This window comes from Eschrichtius robustus, chromosome 19 (assembly GCF_028021215.1).
Source record: "Eschrichtius robustus isolate mEscRob2 chromosome 19, mEscRob2.pri, whole genome shotgun sequence".
Classification (NCBI taxonomy): domain Eukaryota; kingdom Metazoa; phylum Chordata; class Mammalia; order Artiodactyla; family Eschrichtiidae; genus Eschrichtius; species Eschrichtius robustus.
In genome coordinates, this window is record NC_090842.1 from 60,851,945 (window position 1) to 60,877,614 (window position 25,670).

The window sequence follows — 25,670 nt, forward strand, 5'->3', positions numbered from 1 at the left end:
TCCGAGCTGCTCACGCTCGACCAGGGGCTGGGCAGTAGGTGAGCAGAGACCCTCAGTGGAGTGAAAAGACTTCTGCTCACCTTCACCCGGCCCTGGGAGGACGGAGAAGCCTGGCAGCGTTCAAACTCAGGGCCCTTCCTGTGGCAGAAAGGAGACACCTTTTTCCAAAGCCCCAGTTTCTCTGCCCCCTTTTTCTGCCATCTGGTTGTGGCTCGAAATTGGTGCAGTAAAGATGGTAGAGTGTTGTGGGTAAGAGCTCGGGGTCCGGGGCACTTAACTGCGTGCATGGCCTTGGGTAGATGGCTCTCTGCCCCTGTCTGGAAAGTGGGGCTGTGATAACACTGACCTTGGGGCTTCCCTGGCGGTCCAGTGGTTCAGACTCCATGCTTCCACTGCAGGGGGCGTGGGTTCGATCCCTGGTCAGGGAACTAAATCCCGCATACCACGTGATGTGGCCAAAAAAACCCACTGACTGGGGCCAGCCGAGGATTGGTGAGCCTGCAGGAGCCGGGCCTGGGGTACAGTGAGTGTCCAGGGGGCATGAGCTGCTCTCTGTTGGGTGCTTCCTACTCCACGGGTTGTCTTCTAAGCTCTGCCTCCGTGATCTCGTTGAATCCTTCAAGCAACCATTTGGGCTGGGTGCTGTGAGTCCCCATTTTGCAGACTAGGAAACTGAGGCCCAGAGAAGTGAGGGAACTAGTCCAGGGTGATTAAGCAGAAAGTGACAGAGCTGGAATCTGAACCAGATGTGACCTGAGCAGTCCATGCTCTCAGCTGCCTGGCTTTAGAGTAAATGGTCATTTTTTTTTTTTTTTTAAGATGAATTCAGGTAGGCCAGAGACAGCCAGTGGGAAGGCTAGGCTGAGGCTGGGGTCACAACGGTGGAGTCTGAGATGGGAGCTGCCTTCTTAGCAGCCAGAATACCTGTGGAAAATTCTGGTCTTATAGCTGTGAAGAAGATAGGTTTTGGTGACTCACAGAATTGGGCTCCAACCCAGCGTGACCACTGCAGTGTCTGTATACTCACTAAGCCTCAGGTCCCACCTCTGTCACTTCCTACCTGATAACCTTGGAGCAGTGACTTCACTTCTCTGAGCCTCAGTTTACCAGTCTGCAAAATGGAGAATAGTAATTGTCTCTCAAAGGAGGATCAGAAAATATTGCGCCGCTTTTTAGACATCGTCTCATTTACTTCTCACCGAGGCCAGGTTGAGTCCTAATAAAATTTAGTATGCATTTATGACATGCATCCTCCCCAGTGCGCATATGAGCACAAGATAAGTTATCATCAAGAGCTGACAGGAGGGGGCTTCCCTGGTGGTCCAGTGGTTAAGACTCTGCACCTCCACTGCAGGCGCGCGGGTTCAATCCCTGGTTGGGAAGTTCTGCGCTGCGAAGTGTGGCCAGAAAAAAAAAAAAAGAGCTGAAAGGAACGGAGGCGGGGGTCAGGGGGGCAGCTAAAACCTCTAGCACCACATTTCTTGGAAGTGGGTGAGCTGGGACTTGAACCCCAGATTATTCGCATCCCAAATGCCCACGATTTTAACCACCGCATTGCTTTGCCTGCACTGCTCTACTGCCCCGTCGTTTATTTTCCCCCTTGGGCCCTGTGTTTTGACTTTTACTCCCATATGGCCTGCATTATTAAAAAGTCATGACTTCCCTTTCCCATTCTTTATTAATCACAGACACAGAGATGGCACTCTGCGCTGCTAATGACATGGGCAGGCAGGGAGGGGCAAGCATCAGCTGATGCTTGCTGTGGAAGTCATTTCCAACTCAGGCTCACAGATCCTCTGGGCCAGCTCAAAACCTGTCCTGAGAAAGTGACTACATAGGGGGACACATCAGGAGGTGCCCAACTGGGGCCCACAGGAGGGAAATCCAGGTTCCCCTCACCTCCCAGAGGGGAGCTCCAATGCAGTGGCTCTGGAACCACTTCTAAGTGTCATTCCCAGTGTGGCCAGCAGGTGGGGCAGTGACCACAGAAGGCCCAAGAGCAGCAACTCCCGGGGACTGGCCAGGGTGTATACGTGTGTGCATGCTTAAGTTCCATCTGTGCTCGAAAGTCAGAAATGAATCAAGAAATGAAGTTAAAAGTGCATAAAGTCTCCTTGAGGGAGACAGACCTGTTCCCAGCGTGTCACTTCTTGACCCCAACGCCAGACCAGAGCGGGTGCCTCCCTTTCACTGTGTTCTCGGTACATTCCACAGCTTGTAAATTTGTATTTTTGTGGCTTATTGTAATACATATTTCTGTGATTATTAAATTCTCACCACCACTGAATTGTGAGCAAGGTAGGGCCAAGGCGGTGTCAGTCACTGCTATTTCCCCAGCAGGCACAGAGCAGCCGTGGGTCCAGAGCTGGCTCAAGGGAATGTGTGTTGAATGAATGAATGAGACGAAAGAAAGGAGGCATCAGAGGCCAGAGTCAGAACTGTGAGCACAACAGAAACACCCTTCTTTACTTGCTTCACTTTCTTCCAATCCTCAGGTCCTGGCTCAGCCATCTCCTCCTCCAAGAAGCCCTCCCTGATGTCCCCCAAGACTCCACCCTTCCCAACATCCAGCCCTGCCCACTCTGAACCGTGAGCTCCAGGAGAGCAGGGCCAAGGCTGTCTGTCCCTGCCATGTCCCCAGCATCATACGGACAAAACCTGACATACAGTAAGCCTTCAATCAGAGCCTGCTGAATGAATGAACAAACGTCTGTGCCACAACAGGCTGCAGTGAGGACCATTATGGAACCCCAGATGCGCTGAGAGCGCCTGAGAGGAGTGATTAAGTCTTGAAGGAGGAGGAATAGCCTAAGCAGGAACTTGAAGGGCAAGGGAGCTTTTGACGGATGCAGAAGGGGAAACACTCTCACGGGAAGGGTGAGCTCAGTGAGCTAAGAGGTGGAGGTCCCAAAGGTCATGGGCTCTTTGGGGAAACCTCGGTTGTCTGCTGTGGCCAAGCAGAGAGCATGGGAGTTGGCCTCCGGGCAGTGGGAGTCCTTGGAGCTCGGCAGGCCGGGGAGGAACCATTCAGACAGGACCTCCAGACAGGACCATGGCAGCCAGCGGAGAGGCTTCCCCGGGCAGTCAGGGGTCAGGAACCAGCCAAGAGAGGAGCTTCCGAATCATCCTGGAGGGGCCGAGGGAGTTGTTTGAAAACCCGCGCCCTGGCAGACAGTGTAGACATCCAGGCCAGAGCTGGTGGGGGTCTAAGATAAACAGTGGAATGCAGAGGAGGGGGCAGATTCCTGAGATGTTAGGCCTGGTGGGTAAAAGCCAGCAGAAAACCAGCTTCAACACTTACTCCTCTCCTCCCCTTAATCCACATCCGAAAAATAGGACTGATAATGGCACCCACCTTGGGTGAGGATGCTGTGGGTTCAAAAGCCCAGCCCTGCGCTGCCATTCAGCGAATGCTGAGGCCAGAACTGACCCACCTTCCAGGGGCGGCGCAGAGAGAGGAGGCAAGCGTGCCCCCCGCCCCCGGGGTCTTGCCTGGAGAGGCAGCCCTGGCCCACCTCGACTCCTGCCTGAAACGCAGCCCCTCCATCCCATCCCTTCTGCACGGTCCTCCAGGGGCACCTCTGGGCTGGTTCCCACTGAGGTCGGGCCAGGATTGGTAACAAAGGCCGGACCCCACCTGATGTTTCTTGAACTGTTTTTTGGTTTGTTTTGGTACAAGTCAAATTTTAACTATTAAATTCAAGCAATAGGACTTCCCTGGTGGCGCAGTGGTTAAGAATCCGCCTGCCAATGCGGGGGACACTGGTTCAATCCCTAGTCTGGGAAGATCCCACATGCTGCAGAGCAACTAAGCCCGTGAGCCGCAACTACTGAAGCCCGCGTGCCTAGAGCCCGTGCTCCGCAACAAGAGAAGCCACCGCAATGAGAAGCCCGCGCACTGCAACGGAGAGTAGCCCCCGCTCGCCACAACTAGAGAAAGCCCACGTGCAGCAATGAAGACCCTGCGCAGCCTAAAATAAATAAAATAAAATAAAATAAAATATTTTAAAAATAAATGAAAAATAAATTCAAGCGATACAATATTACTCTGGCAAGACTGCTATAAAAGTTTCTAAACTTCCTCAATTTTTTTTTCAGTATTACAGTTTTCTTTTATTGTGGTAAAATACCCATAACACAAAATGTACCATTTTAACCATCTTAAAAAGTGCAATTCAGTGACATTTAGTACATTCACGATGTTGTACAACCACCGTCGCTATCTAGTTCCAGGACATTTTCATCACCCCGAAAGGAAACCCCATACCCATTAAGCAGTCGTTTGACCTATTTTTAACTCTCGCAGACACCTCTTCAAATGAAACATAATGTCTGGTGGGAAGAAGTCAAAACAATGGACAAAAGTGTTTTCAAACCGCATTTGCCCAGATGCCAAAGACCACTACAATAGCCACAACAACAACAATGGCAGTAACAGTAACACGTATTGTGGGCTTTACTCCAGGCCCTGTGCTAAATCGCTTTTCGGGGTAATCATTTAATCCTCAGCACAGCCTTGTAAGCTAAGTATTAGATTATGATCACCATTCTACGCAAAAGGAAACCAAAGCAAACTCATCAGCCCAACAGTGATCTGAGCTAAGGAGATAAAAAGATAGACCAGGGACTTCCCTGGTGGTCCAGTGGTTAGGACTCTGGGCTTCCACTGCAGGGGGAGCGGTTTCCATGGCTGGTCAGGGAACTAAGATCCCGCAAGCAGCGAGGCACGGCCAAAAAAAAAACAACCTTGGAACCCTCACAAACCCAGCTCCACCTGCAGGCTGAGCTTTCTCCTGGGGCTGGTGATGGCCCTCTCCGGACCTTGATTCCAGCCTGTGTAGAAGGGCTCTAATAATAGCAGCCTGGAGCGGGAGGGTGCAATTCACGAGGCAGAGGACTCACTTTAGCCACCGCTATTGTCTTTATAGGAAGCTCATGCCTCATCTACTCCTCCAGCCCTCCTCAGGGGCAGATTTATTGTTTTAACCCTGAAGCCAAGTGAGAAAGGGGAACCCAGGGCTGGGGGTGAGTCTGGGGGCTTTCCCATTTACCTCCTCTCACCACCAGAAGTACCACTTCCTTTCATGTTCACTCCTGGAAAACCCTTGAATTCTGTACCTGAGGGCAGGGGATGGCAACGAGAAGGGGGGAGGGGGGGATGGCTGGACATCACCCCAGCAATCAGAAGGGGAACTGAAGACTGGAAATCACCCCAGAGGAGTCCAGGGTGGGGCCGAGACTGCTCTGTGTCCCCAGCACCTGGTAGAGTCAGCGCCCACTATTTGTTGAATGAATGAATGAATGAATGAATGACAGTTTTGTGGCAGTTCCCAGGACACAAGGCGATGAAGTGAGGCTCTGCGAGGGGGCATAGGGACAGGCACAGGACTTAGGTCTGAGTTCTTGGGCCGTCCCTGGGGTCCGTACCTCCCACCGCTTCATTCTCCAGCTTCTCCCCCAGCCCAGGGCCCCACCATCCACATCTTGCAACTCACCAAGCCATGCAGTTTCCAGGCACCTGTCCAGTGGTGTCACCCACAATGCAACAGTCTCCCCTTCTTCACCTCCCCTGCGGGGACCAGGCCTCCCAAGTCTGATGGGGAATCAGAAGTAAAGGGAAGCAGGGAGCTTGTCGGAGAATCCTGGGCTCCCATGAGGCAGAGAGAGGGTGGCTCTTGGAGTGGACTGGTAGAGGGCAGGGCTGTCCGCCGGGGGTTTGGGGTGGGCATCCAGGGCACCCTGAATGAATGAGGATCAGAGCCAGAAGCCTAACCAGATGAGACCTGAGTGCACAGAAGCTGCTGGGAACTCTTCTGCCTTCTAAATATTTAGACAGTGAGATGGATGGGCAAAGCGAGGGCCAGACCAGGCCACCCAGGCCACCGGATATTTTGAGAGAACTGCTCTTTTTATGCTCCAGGATAATTGTTTCCTCTCCCTCTCTCCCTCCTCCCACAGCCCATCGTGGCCACGCTGAAGGAGGAGAAATAGCAGCTGATCACCCCCTGAATCCAGGGGGTCAACATTCTGGCCAGCTGGGCTCCAGGATCCATCTCTGGGCTTGTCCACCCGCAGCCATCGGTCAAGTCCCTGAATTTCTGGCTCCTGCTCCCGGAAGACAGGGCAGGAGATCACGGGGCAGATGTCAGCAGAGGGAGCAGGCTGTCTCGGACCCCACTTTGGACGGTGTTCCCACGGTGCTGCTGGATGGCTGTGGGACAGGCAAGGGTGCCCCCTGCCCCTCGCCCCAGGCTGACAAATGCACCCAGCTCCCTTCCTTCCCCCCGAGAGCGGTGGGGGCCCTTGAGCCCTTCCTCCCCGAGGCCGGCTGGGAGAGGGACGTCTGCAAGTCGCCCGGGCCAGGCCTCGGGCACAAGCAACAGAACCAGAGCTTGAGCCGCTGGAAGACGGCCTTGCGGAAAAGGATGAAGACCCAGGGGTCCAGGATGGGGTTGAAGGCATTGAAACGAAAAGCGAGGAGGTCCCCCATCTCACTGCTGTCCGGGGCGATGGCCTGGGTGAAGCCGCGGATCTGAGGGCAGAGTGAGGGTGTCAAGCAGCACCCACGAGTCCTCTGCCCCCACCCACACCCCACCCTCGATCCCCTCCCCCCACTTGCTCATTGGCAGAAATGAGGGAGGGGTGGCCTGTCGGAAGGGGAAGGAAATAAGATAAGATGAAAATTAACAAAGAAATGCATCCGGGGAGCAGAGGGAGAGAAAGCCCCAGGAGACAGCCAGCAAAGCCCTAGAAGGAGAGAGATGGGGCGGTAGGTCTGGGTCCCAGGGCTATGTCTGTGTGTGTCCAGTTTCTGAGTCCTCTGTAACCCCCCAAAGGTTTGACGACCCTCAGATCTAGCCCAGCCCTTGCGTTTTACAGAAAGAGAAACCGAGGCCCAGAGTATAGACAGGATGACTGGGTGCCACAGGACCAGGGTTGGCCCTGCTGCAATTTGGGAGGGGCAGGGCAGGAGTTCCTGCAGGAAAGGGGCGAGGCCAGGAGATGCCAAGGGCAGACCCATGGGTGGGGCTGGGGAAGTGGGGAGCATGGTGGCGGGGAGATCAGACTCTGGCATCAGAGGAGCCCAGGGTGCAGACCTGCCTCTGCGTGATCATGGGCAAAAGACATCATCACCCCTCATCTGTAAAAAGGGTGACAGGGCAGAGACTTCGTCACATTTCTTGCTAAATGCTTGTGGAATAGATGCATAAGATCATTTTGGAGATTATCGGAGAAAGGATTTCTAAACCACTGAGCACAGGGTGGACAGAGAGCAATGAATGGCGGATCTTATTATCATTGCAGGGGTAGGAGAAGGTTGGTGGGGGGTGGAATTGGTAGGGTTGGGGGGGCTAGAGATGTGGAAGGGGGAGACAAGGGTCAGAAGGAGTCAAATGGGGCCGAAGCAAATGGGGAGACTTCTCCAGCAAGTTGGGAGTTGTTTGACCCTGGACAAAGCCTCTCACCCCTTTGGGTCTCAGTTTCCCCATCTGTGAAATGGGTACAAATGATGGAGGATGGCGCTGGGCTCTGCCTTCCTCCCCACCGCCCACCCCGATCTGCCGAGGGGACTCACCGTGAGAGGCAGGGAGCACACGGCCATGATGCCCGTCATGAGGCCCAGCAGAATCAGGTGGTCAACCTCATCTTCGCCCGCCCGGGGGCCGGGGACCAGCGAGCCGTGGTGGCGCCTCTGCTGGCGGTACATGCGGCAGAGGCTGAGGGTGACCGAGCCGTTGCAGAGGATGATGGCGGCCACCAGCAGGGCCACGAGGCTGGCGTAGGCCAGCGAGAATGCGCAGCCGCCCAGCTCGGCCGAGCGCATACGGATAAAGCACCAGCTGCCCGGGCAGTACTGCTGGTGTTGGCCCAGGCCCAGCAGGGGCAGCGAGCAGAAGACGGTGCAGAAGGCGTAGATGGCGGGCAGCGCCAGGCGGGCGCGGCGCGGCCCGTCCAGCTGGGCGTAGAGGTAGGGGTGACTGAGCGCCAGGCAGCGCTCCACGGCCATGGCGAAGAGGATGAGCGTGGAGGCCAGGCCGAAGAAGGTCATGGCGAAGGCGAAGGCATCGCACAGCGCCGGGCGGCCCCGGGCCAGGCCCAGCAGCGAGCTGTTGCGGGCGTAGGCCGCGAACACCGCTGGACTCAGGAAGCACGTGCCCAGCAGGTCGGTGACCGCCAGCCCGGTGACCAGCACCGCGAAGGCCGAGGGGCGTGACCGTCGCCGCGCCCCCAAGATGCCCAGCGCCAGCCCGTTGCCCACCACGCCCGCCACGAACATCAGGGCGCTGGTGGCCGGGCCCACCGAGTCCCGCACGTACGTGAGGTTCTGGCACGAATCCGCCATCCCCGGTCTCCCGCAGCCGCCCGGGCCGGAAGGGTCCCCGCGGTGGGAGGTGGTGACGGAGGGGTAGCCGGGTCCGCCCCTGCGACGCCCACCACCGCGCTCCCCTCCCCGGGGTCCTCGCTGCAGTTGGAGGTGGGGGGGAGGGAGGGTCGCAGTCAACCCACCGCAATTCTTGTTGTGCGACCGTCCGTCTATTTCTATTTCTCTCCCCTCTGTCTTCCCCAGGCTCCCGTACTCTCTCTCTCTCTCTCTCTCTTTCCCTTATTTCTTTCCTTCCCTACATCTGTTTCTCTGTCTAGTCTTTTCCTCTTCAAGCCCCTAGTTCTTTCCTTCTCTGTCTCTGTCTCTTGCTGTGTCTCTGTCTCTGTCCCCTCCCTGGTCCACCCCCTCTGCCTCCCTCCCTCCCTCCCTCTCTCTCTCCCGACAGCCGTCTATTCCCTTCTCTGCGTTTCTGCTTTCCCAGCCCCTCCTCACTGCACCTCTGCGGTCTCTCTCAGCTCCTCCTCTGTCCCCTCGCTCCTTCTCCGGGGTCTTGCTCGCTCTCCGAGTGTCAGCTTCTCCCTACTTCCCTCCCTCCTCCCTCCCTTCCTACTCATCTTGCCTGCTCACCCCGGCTTTTTCATTTCCTCTCTCTGCCCCACGTTCCCGCCCCCTGCTTTCTCCAGAGGGCCCTGGCCTCCGTCCCCGCCTTCCCTGGCACGCTCCCTCCATCCCCTCTCCCCAAGACATCCATCTCCCGCCTCCCCCTCCCCCTCCCTGTGTCCTCTCACGGTCCCCATCACCGAGCCACCTGCCACCTCGCACACTCAGGACTCTGCCAGCTTTCTTCCCTTCCCAGCGTCGGCCCGGGTGGGGATCACCTGAGTCATCATCACCCTGGAGTTGGGAGCTTGCCAGCAGGGACCCGGGCGGGACCTGAGGGGCACAGTTGACCAGTCTGCAAGGCTGTCTGGGGTGGCTTCTGGCATCTATTCTGGGCTCAGGCCCCGCGGGGTTAGAACATTGCCCAAGGATTGAGAAATGACCAGGAAATTCCTGCCTGATGTAGTGTTTTCCAGGCACTACTGAGCTTTCTTTTCCCTGGACACAGTTCACTCCTTCCATGAGCCCTGGGGAGGGGGTGTGGGGGGAGGAGAGACTTGGCATCTGCTGGTAGGGGACCGGCGCCCCCCCACCCCGCCAGGATTTCCACTGCTCAGTATCAAAGGGGAGCACCCTCCCGCCCTCTTGCCTCTCACCCTAGCACTCCCAGGCCTCAGGCCAAGTTCTGGTGACCTTGACTTCAAGGAATAATATTTTAGCCACAGACAGCCGTCCAGGGCTCCAACACTGCCGTTCCTTAATTTCTCCCACTCCTCCGCAAACACATCACCAGCCGCAGAGCCGCCACCCTCCAGCCAGTGTGATCAGCCTGTGTGTCCCAGACGCCAGCACAGCGGTCACCAGTCCCTGTTGCCACTGAGCCCATGGCTTCCCATGCAGCCTCCCAACCCATAAGGGCCAGATGGGACCTCAGAGACCTTTTCAGACACCTCTTATTTTTCAGGGAGTCAGTTTAAGTGCAGAGATGACAAATTCAAGATCTCACTCCATTTGACTGGAGTTTCTGTCCCAATTCGACCACCTCCTTGCTATGGGATAGTCCCAGGCCAGGATGGGAAGCCAGTGGACCTCAGTTTCCTAATCTGTACAATGGGCTTCATGGGCCTGGTGGCCGACCATGGCCAGTGGCCCATCCCAGACCCCTCTTTGTAACAAGGAGAGAGCCTGTGTACATACTGTATCCCATCCAAGGCCAGGAAGGGTGCTCCCGACCCCAAGGACTGGACGTTGGGCAGCTACAGACTTCCCCTCTCCGTCGCCATGCCACCCCCGCCTCCGTGACCACAATCCCCTCCCCCCTCCCCCTCCTCCATCTCCCTATCACCCATGCCCAGCTGGCACTCCCAGCTTCCGCCAGGATGGATGCCCCAGCTCCAGCCACACCAGGGGCTCCGAGAAAGACCACTCAGCCCCACTCTGAGGGCGCCTGTGTGTGTGTGTCTCAGGCCTCCTGGCCACGTGGTACCGCCCTCACTCTCTTCGATCCCAGGCAGAGCAGAGGGAGCTCAGGAAGTTCTATCACATTAATGAAGGGTGATGCCTGGCAGGCTTGCGTCCTGTCTCTGCATCAGGGATGTTGCAGGGGTGCCGGAGGAGGTGGGGGTGGAGCTCTGGTTCCTGGAACTTCCCTCCCACTGGCTTCCTGCCCCCACCAGGCACTGCTGAGCGTTCAGAAAGTCCACGCTGCTCCCATGCCCAGCGGGGCCTCAGACAGGCCCCCCCACAGGCCTCAGTTTCCCCACCTTTGCCGCTGGGAGCCAGGAGCCCTGGCGACCCTGGCATCAGTTCTGGGCTCCAGAGCAGGCAGGAGAGGTGGCAACTGTAACTCATTCCTAAGGAGGGGACTAAGGGTCCCTGGGGTCCGTGCCAGTGTTGGACACGCTCACCCCACGACAAGGGCACAAAGCGTTCCCTTTCCACCCGGGTGCCCTGGGGTGAGAGGTCACCCCCGCTGGGCTGGGCTGGGGATGGGGTGGCTTCCGGGGGCGGGAAGAGCTGTGGGAAGGAACTGCTCTGGATGGGTGAGTCAGCGCCCTCCCCCTGCCACGAGTCAGGCCTCCCCAGAGGGACCCTGGGGCAGCGCCACAGAAGACAGAGGAAGCCCAGAGACAACTGGAAATGGACACACAGCTCTGGGAGGGGGGGAAGAACGGGTACCTGGGAGGGGGTGTGCTAGGGACTGTGGATGTGTGAACTTCATGTGTGGGATTGTGTGACCTAAGCGAGCATCGTATCAGCCTAGTGAGTGTGGTGTGTGTGTGTGTGTGTGTGTGTGTGTGTGTGTGTCAGTGGAGGGCATTCTTTCCTCTAAGGTCTCTTTGTGCATCTGTGTCTACTGGTGCGTCCATGCGTGTCTGTTTATTGGGGCCCACCTGTTTCTTTATGGCTGTGTTGGCCCACGTGGGTCTCTAAGCCTCGATGTTCTTCATCAAATGGCTGCCATGCCCTTGGGATGTTGTTGGAAGGTCAGAGACGGAATTCACCCTGCCTGCCTCTAGGAAGTCCTCAAACAGCTACCGTTGGTGTTGTTATTCATCCAGCGAACCCTAACCCACTCACCGTGTGCCGAGGGCTGGGGGCGCAGAGGGGCTCAGAGGGCACCATCCGATGGGGGCGCGGTCCCAAGCGGCAAGCGACAAGTGACGGGAGAGGAAGGTCATAGCTGGAGGCTGGGCAGGCCCTCAGCTGAGTCATTCCATCCGGGTGGGTGTCCTCAAGAGGGCAAGCACCAACCAGGGCAGGAAATGGGACCGGGATGGGCTCTTCCACACCTGCCGCCAGCACCTCCTGCTGCCTGCCCAGGCCTGCCTGACCTAAGATGCCAGCCCGCCCTGCGCCCGACCCTCTCCTGGCTCCCTGGTTTCCGTCCTTCTGGCCCTGCCCTGGGAGGAAGCTGGCCTCACCTCGTACCCCGCACACGCGCCACCAGCTGCTCACGCCTGCCAGGCCCGCCTGTCGCCTGTGCCACTCACTGCTGTGAGGAGCCTCTGTGGGTCCATGCTGACCCATCCTTCCTTAGCAGGTCCCAGCCGCTCCAGCTAGGGGCCAGTTTTCTCTGCCCACCGCCCTTTTCTCTACCACCAATGGGCCCTTGCCTACCTACTGGCCGCTGGTTCCCTCTCCGGCTCCTGGGGTCCCTGCTCTGTCGCTCCTTTCCCACCTTTGCCTGGGCTATGCACCTCACCTGAGATCCCCTCACTTCTGTCCTTCAAGGCCCCCTTTGAACCCCTCCAGCCCCTCCTGAAGTCATCCATCGACTCCTCCCACTCCATCCTCAAGCCCCAGCTGACCAGGTGACATCACTTCTCCATGCCGGTCTTCCATGTCTGTAAAATGGGGGTAAACAGAGTCTTCTGGGGGCTACCGTGAGAATTAAAGGAGATGGGGCTTGTGAAACCGGACTCCCAATAAGTGATGGCCGTGATTATGGCTCCTTCTGGCTCTGGGCTGCCCCACCCCTTACCCCCGGCCCCTCAGTGCCAAGCACATGGGTGGGGTGTGGAGGGAGGACAGCTGGGTGGGGCAGCCCCCAGCCCTGGGGTTTGGGGTGAAGGGGGAGAGAACTGCTGGGCGCAAGCACTACCCCAGGCGTCCACCTCTCTGCCTCTTGGCCTGGCTCTGACTCCAGCCTGGGCGGGACCCCAGAGCTGACTTCAGAGCTGGGGGTGGCAGGAAAGAGCAGCGGGTAACCAGAAGCGGGTGCTACGGAGTCATACCCGCTAATGAGGTTATCTGGTTTGCAGGCTGGTCACCCAGGACCTGCTCTGGCTTCTCCCTTCTGGCTTCTCCTCCCTCCCAGCCTCAGTCTGGGTGCAGGCTCACCCAGCCCCCCTCCTTCTCCAGGCAGACATTTCCTCCCACTCCCTGCCCCCAACCAGGTCAGCCAGCCCCACTTGCTTCTCCCCAGCTTCCATTCCCCGAGACCAGCTCCAAGATCCCAGGGCTCAAAGGATCTAAATCCCAACAGTCCAGGCTCAAGAAATCTTTACACCCCTGAAGTGCCGAGCTCCGGAATCCTAGCCCGACAAGGGGGCTGGACCCCAGCATCCTGGCCCCGCACTGTTCAAAGACTCCAGAATTCCAGCCCTCCAAGTTCCTGGGATTCTAGATACCTTTGCAGTTCAGGTTCTAAGACACAAGGATGCTGGGTCTGTGAAATTCCAGAATCCTTCTGGCAACTTCCCTCCCAGCATCCGTCCTCCCCCCACTCCCCACCCCGAGCTCATCCTTGGCTCTCTCTGTCCCCCATCTCCCCCGGGGCTCCCACAGACATGATGCAACCAGACCGGAGCCAGCTGAGAGGTAGGAGACAGGAGGGAGATATAATTACAGCTTCTCTTGCCTCAATTCAACAGGAAGCTCAGAGTTGGGACCCAGGGGACCCTAATCCAATGTGAATAATGGAGCACTTGCCAGACGCAGGCACAGTCTCTCTCTGGGGAGGGGAGGCCCAGTGAGCCATCTTCATCCAGATCCAGGGTGCAGTCTCAAGACAAGAGAGTGAGGAGAGGGGAGAGGTTGCAAACTCAGTGGCCCTTGGACCAACCAGGTAAAATATTAACCAATCCCACAGGTCACCCAGTCTGCATTTCTTTTTTTTTTTTTTTTAATTTATTTATGTATTGTTGGCTGCGTTGGGTCTTCGTTGCTGCGCGCGGGCTTTCTCTAGTTGTGGCGAGTGGGGGCTACTCTTCGCTGCGGTGTGCGGGCTTCTCATTGCAGTGGCTCCTCTTGTTGTGGAGCACAGGCTCTAGGCACACGGGATTCAGTAGCTGTGGCTTGCGGGCTCAGTAGTTGTGTCTCGCGGGCTCTAGAGCGCAGGCTCAGTAGTTGTGGCGCATGGGCTTAGTTGCTGCTCCGCGGCACGTGGGATCTTCCTGGACCAGGGCTGGAATGCATGTCCCCTGCATTGGCAGGCAGATTCTTAACCACTGTGCCACCAGGGAAGTCCAGTCTGCATTTCTTTATTTTCAACAGAGACATGGGTTCAAGATATTTTACCTTTCTCTTCATTCCTCTGTAAGAAGCCCTCGGCACAGGCTCTGTGATAAATAGTAACTGACTCTCAGCCTCCTTAACTGGGAGACAATAGGGTATGGTGGGGACTTTGGCAAACTAGAAGGCCCAGGGTCCATCTCATAGCCTCTGGTCACCCTGCAGGGTTGTGCAGGTCTGAGGTCACCAGCTCTTCCAAATGGAAGAAGCCAGAAATATGGACTTTTATGTGAAGTACTCCTATCTAACTGCAGGCTATATAGGTCCTGCAGACCACCAATGTGTGACGTGGGAAACACAGGACAGGAACCAGGGCTGTTACAGTCAACTGTGTCCCCAGAACAAAGGAAATCGGGAGGAATGCATACACTAATTTGTCTCCCGTAGCCACACACCTCTCTTCTCTGAGTCCCCAAGTTTTTGTGTTTGTTTTTTTTGGGTTTTTTTTGGCCACATCCCGCGGCATGCAGGATCTTATTTCCCCCGACGAGGGATCAAACCCGTTACCCCTGCAGTGGAAGCACAGAGTCTTAACCACAGGACCGCCAGGGAAGTCCCCTGGGTCCCCAAGTTTTATTATCACCATGTCCCAGCACAGATGTTCCCTCCTCCAGGAAGCCCTCCTGGACCTTCAAGCTGAGTCAGGCATTCCCTCTGAATTCCCCCATCCCAGCCTTGCCCACTCTGAATCATCACTATCTGGGGACAGGTCTGTCTCTCCCACTGGATTCTGAGCCCCAGGAGCCCAGGGCCAGGACTGTCTCAGTCATGGCCGTGTCCCCAGTTTCAACCAGCACAGGGCCAGGAGTGTTCGGAAGAATGAATAAATGAACAGAGAAAAGTTCAGTGCTTAAGGAGAGGGGGGCCTGTGTCAGGGACTAACCAGATGTGGGGAAAGGGGGTGGAATCATTCAGGGGATGTGAAAGGTGGACACTGGGGATTCTAAGAACCTCCAACCCAGGAGGGAGGAGAGAAGAGAGGCCAGCTGAGAGGTTCAGGGAGTGCTGGAGTCCAGTTTTCACCCCATTATCTCCTAGCCACCTTTGGCTCAGTTTCCTCATCTGCAAAATGGGTGTCATACAAGTAGCCAGCTGCTTTCTGAGGCTGCTGGGTCGATTAAATAAATTCAGGATCGCGGAACACTCTGTGGAGGCCAGAGCCAGGAGCGCTCATTTCCTCCCCTACCCCCTCCGCATCCACAAACCCCGCATAACCTCACGCCCCGCCAGACACTCCACACACACTCAGAAGGGGTGAGACGGGACACCGGCTCCCCTACGGTGGCCCCAAGCTCTGCGCGTGCCTCAGTTTCCCCGAAAGCACAGGCACCACCACAGTCACCACGTTTATTGGATTCATACTTTGACAGGGGAGGGTAAGCTGTCGGGAGGGCTCAGAGCAGGACGCAAAAGAGGCGCTTGTCGCGGAAGGGGTTCTCTGCGGCGGGTACCGGCGTCACCAACGGGTCGTCTTTGGCGTGAGTCTCGCAGAAGGCCAGGAGCTCGGCCGCCGCCTGTGACACCTGCGGGCACCAGGGTGATGTTCACGCCCCGCCCCGCCCTTTGCCTGGGCCCCTCCTCGGGTCAGGCCCGCCCCTTACCAGACCCCGCCCCCTTGTCCGGACCGCTCCCATTACCCGGGCCCGCCCTTGGGCCCCGCCTTAGCTCTGGCCACGTCCCTTATTGGGCTCCGCCCCCTTGTCTAGGCCCCCTCCCCGGGTTCTGTCCGGTTCCGAAGGGGATCTCTCCACGGCTCCCGGCCCCACTCCCAACACTGACCGGTCCAAACCCCAGCCCCGGAGCCCCCGCCTTCCTCCCCACCCCGACCCAGCACCTTCATACGGTCGATGTTCACCTCCAGCTTCAGCTGTTCCACCGTCTTCCGGGCCTCCGCTATCTTGGCCATGTTGTTGGACATGGCTGCGGCGGGGACAGGGTTAAAAGCCGGCGGGAGTCGGGGCGGAGGGGCAGGCTAGGGCAAAGCTGGGTCCCCAGATAGGGATGGCGGTGGTGATGGGACCCAGTAACAGGGGCGTGCGTGGAAGGGCGCACGCGAAAGGGGTGCCCAGAGGAAGGTGGAGGAAGGGACAGGAAAACAGAAGAAAAGGGGAGAGATGAAGATCTGCGCAGATGGGGGACCAAGAAGCCGGCCGAAAGAGGGACAGATGAACAGAGAGGAGAGGGGCAAGTGGAGGGATGGAGGGGTGCACGGATGGGGTGCCTAGAGTCAGGTGGAGGGAGGAACAGAGAGAGGAGAGGGAAGCCGGGAGGGAAGCACACATGGGAGGCTGCGAGGCAGGTGGAGGGAGGGACAGAAGGACAGGGCCACAGGTGTTGGATCAAGATCCAGGGATCCAGGTGTCTTCACCTCCCGGGGATAGAGCATGAGCCAGGAGGGGGCCCTCCCCAGGCCAATTAGCGGTGGCTCCAGGGAGAAGGAGGAATTAAGATCACGGCGGGAGGGGCCCAGAGGGGGCCTCATTATGGCCTTCGCAGCAGCTGCCCCCTCCGCCCCCCTCGGGGAGCCCCCCCCAACCCCAGCTCTGGCCACCTCAAAGGCTCCTCTTGCTCATTAGCAGCCAGGGAGAGGGCTGGAGAGGGGGGCAATCCAGCCATGACTGGGAGAGGGGCAGAGGGGATGGAAAGAGGGACAAACAGAGGGGCAGAGGAAGAGACAAAATGACAGAGGCAGAGACTGAGGCACAGGGGGGAATAAAGGGACTGAGGAGGGATAGAAAGATGGAGAGATGGGGAGGGACGGAGTGATGGAGGGAGCAGAGAGAGAGGGAGACAAATAGAGGGGTAAAGAAAGGGACAGAGTGATACAGGGGGAGGGAAGCACAGAGGGGACGAAGGGACAGAGGGAGGATAGAGAAGGGGAGATGGAAGGGTTGGGGAGGGATGGAGTGATGGAGTGGGAGAGGACGGAGAGGGACAAATGGAGCGGTAGAGGGAGGGACAGCGAGGAGGGGGAGAGAGAGGCACAGAGGAGCTAAAGGGACAGAGGAGAGAAGGGGCAGGGGGACAGAGAGAAGGAAGTGGAAGGGCAGGAGGAGAGATGGAGTGACGAAGGGGGACAGAGAGGGGCACATGGAGGGACAGAGGGAGAGACAGGCTGATGGAGATGCAGAAGTATAAAGTCATTCATTCACTCACGCATCCATTCATTCCCAGGCAGAGGAACTAGCTGTCGGGGCCAAGACCAGAGCCTCCTACCTGTTGCTGCTCAGGGCTGGGATGGCGGGCGGGTGGCAGAGGCTGGGAAGCAGCGTCTGGGTCCCCCCTCAGCCCCGCCCCGCCCCCTCTCCTGGGGCACAGTCCCTGAGGACCCGCCTCCTCCTGCCACTGCCACCACCATCCCCTTCGCCCTCGCTGCCTCGCCTCTGTCTCTCTGGGTCCTCTTGTTATGTCTGTCCGTCCCCCTCTTTGTCTTTGTGTTTCTGTGCCTCTCTCTCTCCCTCTATCTCTCTCGCAGTCTCCCCTCTCAATCTCTGTCTCTATTTCTGTCTCTCCCTCTCTCTCACACACACACACACACACACTCACAGGTAAAGACAGTCTCTCAAGATGTGCCCCACGCTCTGCTGCATTTATTCCACAGTCACACAAATCTCTCCTGTGGGTCCCACACAGCCTCTCACTCCATTACATATGCTCTGCCACCCTGTCACATCCCCCACCTCAGTGTCACCCCATCCCAGACGACCCCTCTCAGCAAGCAGACTCAGTCCCTGGCAGAGAGATGCACAATATCTCGCTGTGTCACACGGTGCTGCACACAGTCTCCTGAACCAGCTGTGCTCAACACACAACCTCCCAGAGCGCCACCGTCGCACAGCCTCTCAAAATGCCACACGGTCCCCCACAGTCTCTCCGAGTCTGGCCCATCCTCACCGGTGACATGTTACACAACTCGAGTGTCAAGTATACACACACAGCTCCGCACAGGATCGCACACAATCTCTCAAGATGTCAGGCCGAGCCTTACACAACGTGTCACACACAGCTGTCGCCCTCACACCGCAATCTCCTGGTGTACACGTACACTTACACACACGAGGTTTCTCTCGTACACCCATCTGAGTGCCCAGGACGGTTGAACACTCTCTAATGCACTGTCAGGACACTGGGCCAGTCTCAGTGTCCCACACGATCTGTGTTACACACAGTCCTACCCAGCTTCTCATACGTCATCAGTGTGGCTGACATATCCTGTTTCACACTCACATGGTCACTCACACCCAGCTCCCCCGCCCCCGGGGCCTCTCACACTGCTTCTCACATCATTACTTGGTGGATCACACTCATTCATTCTCGCCCTCTCTCACACATCATCTGCCCGTGTGACACACACAACTCTCCTGTCCTCACCATGTTGCACACTGTCACATACGATCTCTTGCTCACATATGGTTTTTCGATGTCACAAACATCCCCCAAATAGTGTCTCAGGGACACTCAACCTCACGGTGTCACACGCAGTCACCTATAGGTCATCTCGGTTACCTCACATACACTGTCACACACAACGTCTCGGTGTAACACGATTTCACACAGTCACACCCTGTTTCTGGTTGTCACAGAAAATCTCACAAGGTCACACAGCCACACACAACCTCTGGCGTCACGCGCGATCTCAAGTAGTACACACTCACACAGTGAGCCTCTTGGCGTCACACACTACCTCCCGGTGTCACCCACGGGCGGCCACAGTGTTCTGCACCAGGCACACCCGTGCGGGCTGCTGTCCTCTCCTTACAGCCCCCTGCGGGCCACACGGGGGCGCCCGCGGCCCGCCGAGCTGCCCACCCTGCCGGCGCCAAAGCCGTAGGAAGCTGTGGAAACCCTGAGGGCAAGGCGCCCCCGCTGTCCGGCTAGGCATGCAGACGTGGGAAAGAGACACAGAAAGGTGGAGCGAGCTAGAGGGAGATCATTGAAGATGGACTGGGACACAGAAATTCAGAGAGGGAGAGAGAGACGCAGGGAGAGACAGAGGCAGAGAGAGATAGGGACACAGAGACGGAAATTTGGAGAGATAGAGACCTAGGGGCTAAGAGAGACAGAGACAGGCAGAGGGTTGCAGAGAGAGACAGACATAGAGACGTACAGGGTACAAGAGAGACACACAGAAAAGTACAGAGACAGAAATAGTGACCGAGAAACACAGACACCCAGAGACACAAAACAGAGCGGGGTAGAGAGACAGACAACTCAGACCGCGCCCTCCGCAGGGGACCTGAAGGCGGAGGCGCGTCCGAGGGACCTGACCTCGGGGCCAGACCTCCGGGCAGCCAAAGGGGCGTGGTGGTTCGGGGCGGGGTTTATAAGGGGCGTGTTCGGGGGGGGCGGGTCGGTCGGGGCGTGGCCTGGGTGCGGCGTGTCCCCCGAGTGGGCTGCGGGAGGGGCTGAGGCAGAGCCCGGGGAAGAGGTGGAGGTGGCGGAGAGCCTCGTCTCTACTGCACTCAGCCCACCCCAATTCGGTTTTTACCGCTTGAACAGGGAAACGAGACCTGCCGGGAGGGGATACGGGCCGGGGTCCCTGGTAGCGATTTGATAGGGGGGTATCGGACTCTAGCTCCCCTCCCTCCTACCCCGCGGGAGCAGCGGGGCCAGGTGGGGGAGGGGAACCAGGCTCACATCTGGAAAGCATCAGGCGCGCCGGACGTGCCAGGGCCCCGGGCCCGGCTGCGGAAGAGCGGAGGGGAGTTAGGGCGCCCCCGTCCCCCTCCCTTAGCGGGGTCGGCCGGCGCCGGGGAGGGGCCTGGGCGTACGCCGAACCTCGGCGCCTTCCGCAGCTGGTTTCCATCAGCAGTTTTGGCCCGGGCAGCCCCCGAGGAGGAAACGCAGCGCAGCTTAGAGCGGGGAAAGACAGGGTGACAACCCAGTCTCCCCTCCCTCTCTCTGACGGCAGCCAGAGGCTGGGGGCGGGGGAGACGGACAGGGGGACACTGACTGAACGGAGCGTAACCTCCATTTCTCTTCCCAGTTGCGGACCTTTCCACCCTACGCATAACCTTAGTTTCCAGATGTGCAATCCTGCCCTGTGTTGCACAGGAATTTCCCAGCCTCATGACAATGGTATTACTGGCCCCATTTTCTGGAGGGAGAAACTGAGGCCCTGGATTCGGATTCAGTTCTGACTTTAATTATTCAAGAAACATGCAGTGGGACTTCCCTGGCCGTCCAGTGGTTAAGACCCAGCGCTTCCAACGCAAGGGGCACGGGTTCGATCCCTGGTCGGGGAACTAGTATCCCGCACGCTGCCTGGCACTGCCAAAAAAAATATTTAAAAAAATGAAAAGAAAAGAAAGAAACGTGCAGTGAACGCCAACAGTAATTCTAGTATCGAATACCCAATCCCTATTGAACACTGTCACCCGGATGTCTAGACTATCTCAAATTCAGTTGTCCAAAACTGAGCTCCTAATTCCACCCGCCAAACTCCTACCACAGTCTTACCCATCTCAGTTGATAGTAAATCTTTGGGGTCAATCTTGACTCCCCTCCTCTTCTCACACCGCACAACTGATCTAGCAACAGACCCAATTAACTCCATCTTCAAAGTCTATCCACAATCCAGTCACTTCTCACCTCCTCTGCTGCCCCACTCTGGTCCAGGCACCATGCCCTCCAGCTTGGACTATTATAGTCGCTGCTCACTGGGTTTCCAGCTTCTAACTCTGTCTCCCTCAGCCTGTTCCTCACAGAGCAGCCAGAGGGACCCTAACAAAGTCCCCAGATAATAATAGCAAGGGTTAGTGAGAATGGCGAAACTGGAACCCTCATACACTGCTGGTGGGAATGTAAAATGATGCTGCCATTTTAGAAAACAGTCTGGCAGTTCCTCAAAAGATTACAGAGTTACCAGATGACCCAGCAATTCCATTCTTAGGTATCTACCTAAGAGAAATGAAAGCATATGCTCACACACAAACTTGTACATGAATGTTCATAGCAGCATTATCCACAATAGCCCCAAAGTGGAAACAACCCAAATATCCATCAAATGATGAATGGATAAACTAAATGTGGTACATCCAAACAGTGGACTATCATTTGACAACAAAAAGAAATGAAGTACTGACACATGCTACAACATGCATGAACTTTGAAAACATTATGCTAAGTGAAAGACGCAGTTACAAAAGACCACATATTGCAGGATTACATTTATATGTCCAGAACAGGCAACTCTACAGAGACAAAAGTAGATTAGTGGTTGCCAGGGGCTGGGGAGACTGGAGGATGACAAGTAAGGGGTGCAGAGTTTCTACTTGGGATGATGGAAATTTTCTGAAATTTACTGTGGTGATAGTATAGTCATAGCACAACTCTGTGACTAGAATAAAAGCCATTGGTAAGACATTGATAAAAAGACATTGAAGAAGACATAAATAAATGGAAAGACATCCCGTGTTCATGGATTGGAAGAATTAATATTGTTAAAATGTCCATACTACCCAAAGCAATCTACAGATTCAATGCAATCTTTATCAAATTTCCAATGGCATTTTTCACAGAAATAGAACAAACAATTCTCAAATGTGTATGAAATCACAAAAGACCCTGAATAGCTAAAGCAATCTTGAGAAAGAAATACAAAGCTGGAGGCATCATGTACCCTAGTTTCAAACTATATTACAAAGGTATAGTAATTAAAACAATATGGACACAGCAATCCCACTACTGGGCATATACCCAGAGAACACCATAATTCAAAAAGACTCACGCACCCCAATGTTCATTGCAGCACTATTTACAATAGCCAGGACACGGAAACAACCTAAATGTTCATCAACAGAGGCATGGATAAAGAAGATGTGGTACATATATACAGTGGAATATTACTCAGCCATAAAAAGGAATGAAATCGGGTCGTTTGTAGAGATGTGGATGGACCTAGAGACTGTCATACAGAGTGAAGTAAGTCAGAAAGAGAAAAACAAATACCGTATATTAACGCGTATATGTGGAATCTGAAAAAAAATTGGTATAGACGATCTTATTTACAAAGCAGAACTAGCGACACAGATGTAGAGAACAAATGTATGGATACCAAGGGGGAAAGGGGGGGATGGGATGAATTGGGAGATTGGGATTGACATATATACACTATTGATACCATGTATAAAATAGATAACTAATGAGAACCTACTGTATAGCACAGGGAACTCTACTTGACGCTCTGTGGTGACCTAAATGGGAAGAAAATCCAAAAAAGAGGGGGTATAAGTATATGTATAGCTGATTCACTTTGCTGTACAATAGAAACTAACACAACATTGTAAAGCAACTATACGCCAATACAAATTAAAAAAAAAAAAAAAACCAATATGGTACTGGTACAAAAACAGACACATAGATCAATAGACCAGAATAGAGAGCCCAGAAATAAACCCATGCATACATGGGCAATTAATTTACAACAAAGGAGCCAAGAATATACAATAGAGAAAAGATAGTCTCTTCAATAAATGGTGTTCTGAAAACTGAACAGCTACATGTAGAAGAATATACAAAAAGTAACTCAAATGGATTAAATACTTGAAACTAAGACCTGAAACCACAAAAGTCCTGGAAGAAAACATAGGCGGTAAGCTCCTTGACATCAGTCTTGGAGATGATTTTTTGGATTTGACACTAAAAGCAAAGGCAGCAAAAGCAAAAATAAACAAGTGGGACTACATCAAATTAAAAGCTTCTACACAGCAAAGGAAATTATCAACAAAATGAAAGGGCAACCTACAGAAAGGGAGAAAATATTTGCAAACCATGCACAGGATAAGGGATTAATATCCAAAATATATAAAGAACTCATACAACTCAATAGCAAAAGAAAAAAAAAATCTGATTTAAAAATGGGCAGAGGATCTGAATAAACATTTTTCCAAAGAAGACATACAGATGGCCAACAGGTACATGAAAAGTGCTCAACATCGCTAATCACCAGGGAAATGCAAATCAAAGCCACAATGAGATATCACCTCACCCCTATCAGAACGGCCATCATCAAAAAGACAAGCCAAAACAAATGTTTTCGAGGATGTGGAGAAAAAGGAACCCTCCTGCACTATTGTTAGGAATGTAAATTGGTGCAGCCACTATGGAAGTCAGTATGGAGTTTCCTCAAAAAATTAAAAATAGAACTACTGTATGATCCAGCAATTCCACTTCTGAGTATTTATCTGAAGAAAATGAAAACACTAATTTGAAAGGATATATGCACCCCTGTGTTCATTGCAGCATTTCTTACAATAGCCAAGATTATAGAAGCGACCTAAGTGTTCATCGATGGGTGCCTGAATAAAGAAAATTTGAATATAATGCAATATTATTCAGGCATAAAAAAGAAGGAAATCATGCCTTTTGCAACAACATGGATGGACGACAAGTGACATAAGTCAGACAGAGAAAGACAAATATCACATGGTCTCGCTTATATATGGAATCTAAAAACAAAAACAGGCACAACATTGTAAATCAACTATACTTCAATAAAAACTAAAACTAAAAATAATTAAATAAAATACAGTCCTTCAGCTAAATAAATAAATAAATAAAAACAAAAACAAAACCAAGTTCATAGGTACAGAGAACAGACCGATAGTTGTCAGAGGGGTGGGGGGGATGGGCAAAATGGGTGAAGGGGATCAAAAGCAAATTTCCAGTTATAAAAGAAATGTCATGGGATGTAATGTACAACATGGTGACTATAGTTGATAATCCTGTATTGAACATTTGAGAGTTGCTAAGAGTCAATCTTAAAGGCTCTCATCACGAGGAAAGGAAAATAAAGAAACAAAAGCCATTGAGCTCTATTTTTACATGGGTGAATTTTATGGTAGTGAATTATATTTCCATAGAACTGTTAACCCCCTCTTCCCCTCCAAACACCTAAGTCCCTCTTCTTCTCTGAGTTCTCCCATGGCTCCCATCTCCGGAGAAGTAAAAGCCAAATTCCTCACCATGGCCCACGAGGCCCCACAGGATGCAGTGGTCCCAATCATTCTTTGCCCTCGCCTTCCCCTCTTCTCCCCCTCGCTCACTGCTCCAGACATGCTGGATTCCTGGCTATTTTGCCAACATACTAGGCACTGTTTTGGCTTCAGCAGTGGCTGACCCCTCTGCCTGGGAGGTTCTTCCCCAAGAGATCCACAAGCCTAACTCCCCCACCTCCTTCAGGTCTCTGTTCAAATGTCACCCTCTCAATTAGACCACCTCTCATCACTCTACTTAAAATCACAAACTCCTCTCCTCCCCCATCCCTCCCAATTCCGTCATATCTCTGCTCAGTTTCCCCCCCTCCCCCAGTCCTTATCACCTTTAAAAATTATAGAATTTATATATTTATTATGTTAGCATCCCCTCCTGCCCCCCCCCCAGCCCCTATCCCTGTGAGCAGTTCCTTGTGTATCCGTCTAGAGATGACCCACATAGAAGTAGGAATGGCTAACAGCATGGACTCTTAGACAGTCTGAACTTAAATTCTGGCTTTGCTACTTATTGGTTTCAGGTGAGTTACTCAAGAGATCTGTGCCTCGGTTTCTCCATCTGTAAAACGGGCATAATAATCATATCTACATCCATGAAATTGTGAGGATTAAATGAGTCACTGAGACTAGAGTCTGGCATATAAAATAAGTGTTCATTGAGTGTCAGCTGTTATTTTTTACGATTAAGCACTAAAATCTTAAAAAGGAAGAAAGGTCAGCCATCTGTACTTCAACCAGCTTGACCACTGTGTGGCCTGTGTATCCTTAGACAAGTCCCTTCCCCTTTTGGCTTTAGTTGCCCCTTTTATGAAACAGAGATGGGGCAAATATTCCCAAGGGCTTGAGAAGCAATGACTTTTCCCACAAACTTTAAAAAATAACTTTGGGAGTTCCTTGGCAGTCCAGTGGTTAGGACACAGCACTTTCACTGCGGTGACCCCGGTTCAATCCCCGGTCGGGGAACTAAGATCCTGCAAGCCGCGACTAAGAGGCCGCATGCTGCAACTAAGAAGCCCCCATGTCGCAGCTAAGAAGCCTGCGTGCCACAACTAAGAAGTCCGCATGCTACAACTGAGACACAGCACAGCCCAAATAAATAAATAAATAAATATTTTTTAAAAAAGAAAGTAGGGAGACATGCTAATTAAAACAGAACACCATTCCGCACCACCCCCCCCAGATTGGCAAAATGAAAATGATTAACAGCATCTCTTGTTTGGTGAAGGAGTGGAAAAATGGGCATCTCAGAAATTGCTGTTGGAAATGTCAACTGAGGGCAGTCTCAGGGGAAGGAAGTGTGACCATGTCAATTAAAAATTTTTAAATGATGGTACTGTAATGACCAAGCAAGTCTATTTCTAGGAGTGGATCCTACAGAAATACATATATGTAAAAAAGAGGCATGTACAAGGACATAACTGCAGCAAGGTCCAAAATAGCAAAGGAACTGAGGAGCTGACAACAGGGTTAGATTATGGGTACCCCCAACCCCATGGAATCGTATGCAGCTACTACAGTGATAGGAAAATATGTCATCTAAATTGAGATGAAATAAACAAATCCTTAGAATACAACTTAGTAAAACTGACATAAGAAGAAATAGAAAAGCGTAAACGAATAAAATAAAATAAATAGAAAAGCTAAATAGTACTAAACCTTCAGAGATTCAGTTAATTAAAATCTTTCGCATATAGAAATCTCCAGGCACAGATAACAAAAAAAATTGATAAACAAGG

General features: G+C 53.8%; 2 protein-coding genes across 7 annotated transcripts; both read right to left on the reverse strand.

Annotated features, from left to right (window-relative positions):
- Positions 1-2,461: 2,461 nt before the first annotated feature.
- Positions 2,462-8,919, reverse strand: PTGIR (prostaglandin I2 receptor). 2 transcript variants are annotated; one of them, XR_011071560.1, is made up of 3 exons: positions 7,577-8,716; positions 5,496-6,532; positions 2,462-3,127 (listed from the first exon to the last, which is right to left on the reverse strand). XR_011071560.1 is itself a non-coding variant. In XM_068529031.1 (3 exons), the coding sequence occupies exons 2-3, from the start codon at positions 8,342-8,344 to the stop codon at positions 6,146-6,148; spliced, it is 1,155 nt and encodes a 384-aa protein (XP_068385132.1). In that variant the 5' UTR covers positions 8,345-8,464; positions 8,824-8,919; the 3' UTR covers positions 4,103-6,145. The 2 variants fall into 2 exon arrangements, 1 of the variants encoding a protein (XP_068385132.1); XM_068529031.1 differs by lacking the exon at positions 2,462-3,127 and adding an exon at positions 8,824-8,919 and having other exon boundaries at positions 4,103-6,532; positions 7,577-8,464.
- Positions 8,920-15,275: 6,356 nt separating this feature from the next.
- Positions 15,276-19,231, reverse strand: GNG8 (G protein subunit gamma 8). Of its 5 annotated transcripts, none has more exons than XM_068529167.1 (3): positions 19,211-19,231; positions 15,777-15,862; positions 15,276-15,465 (listed from the first exon to the last, which is right to left on the reverse strand). In XM_068529167.1, the coding sequence occupies exons 2-3, from the start codon at positions 15,858-15,860 to the stop codon at positions 15,337-15,339; spliced, it is 213 nt and encodes a 70-aa protein (XP_068385268.1). In that variant the 5' UTR covers positions 15,861-15,862; positions 19,211-19,231; the 3' UTR covers positions 15,276-15,336. The 5 variants fall into 5 exon arrangements, with proteins under 5 accessions (XP_068385268.1, XP_068385267.1, XP_068385265.1 ...); XM_068529166.1 differs by having other exon boundaries at positions 18,598-19,228; XM_068529164.1 differs by having other exon boundaries at positions 17,994-19,228.
- Positions 19,232-25,670: the final 6,439 nt, after the last annotated feature.

Excerpts from the sequence above, each read along its gene's own strand:
- PTGIR (XM_068529031.1), bottom strand. The coding sequence starts at position 8,344 with ATGGCGGATTCGTGCCAGAACCTCACGTACGTGCGGGACTCGGTGGGC. Across the intron at positions 6,533-7,576 it reads TGTGCTCCCTGCCTCTCACG|ATCCGCGGCTTCACCCAGGC; the intron begins GTGAGTCCCCTC and ends CTCTGCCCTCAG.
- GNG8 (XM_068529163.1), bottom strand. The coding sequence starts at position 18,021 with ATGGGTGTACGAGAGAAACCTCGTGTGTGTAAGT. Across the intron at positions 15,863-17,987 it reads GAAACCTCGTGTGTGTAAGT|CCATGTCCAACAACATGGCC; the intron begins GTACGTGTACAC and ends TCCCCGCCGCAG. Across the intron at positions 15,466-15,776 it reads TGAACATCGACCGTATGAAG|GTGTCACAGGCGGCGGCCGA; the intron begins GTGCTGGGTCGG and ends TGGTGCCCGCAG.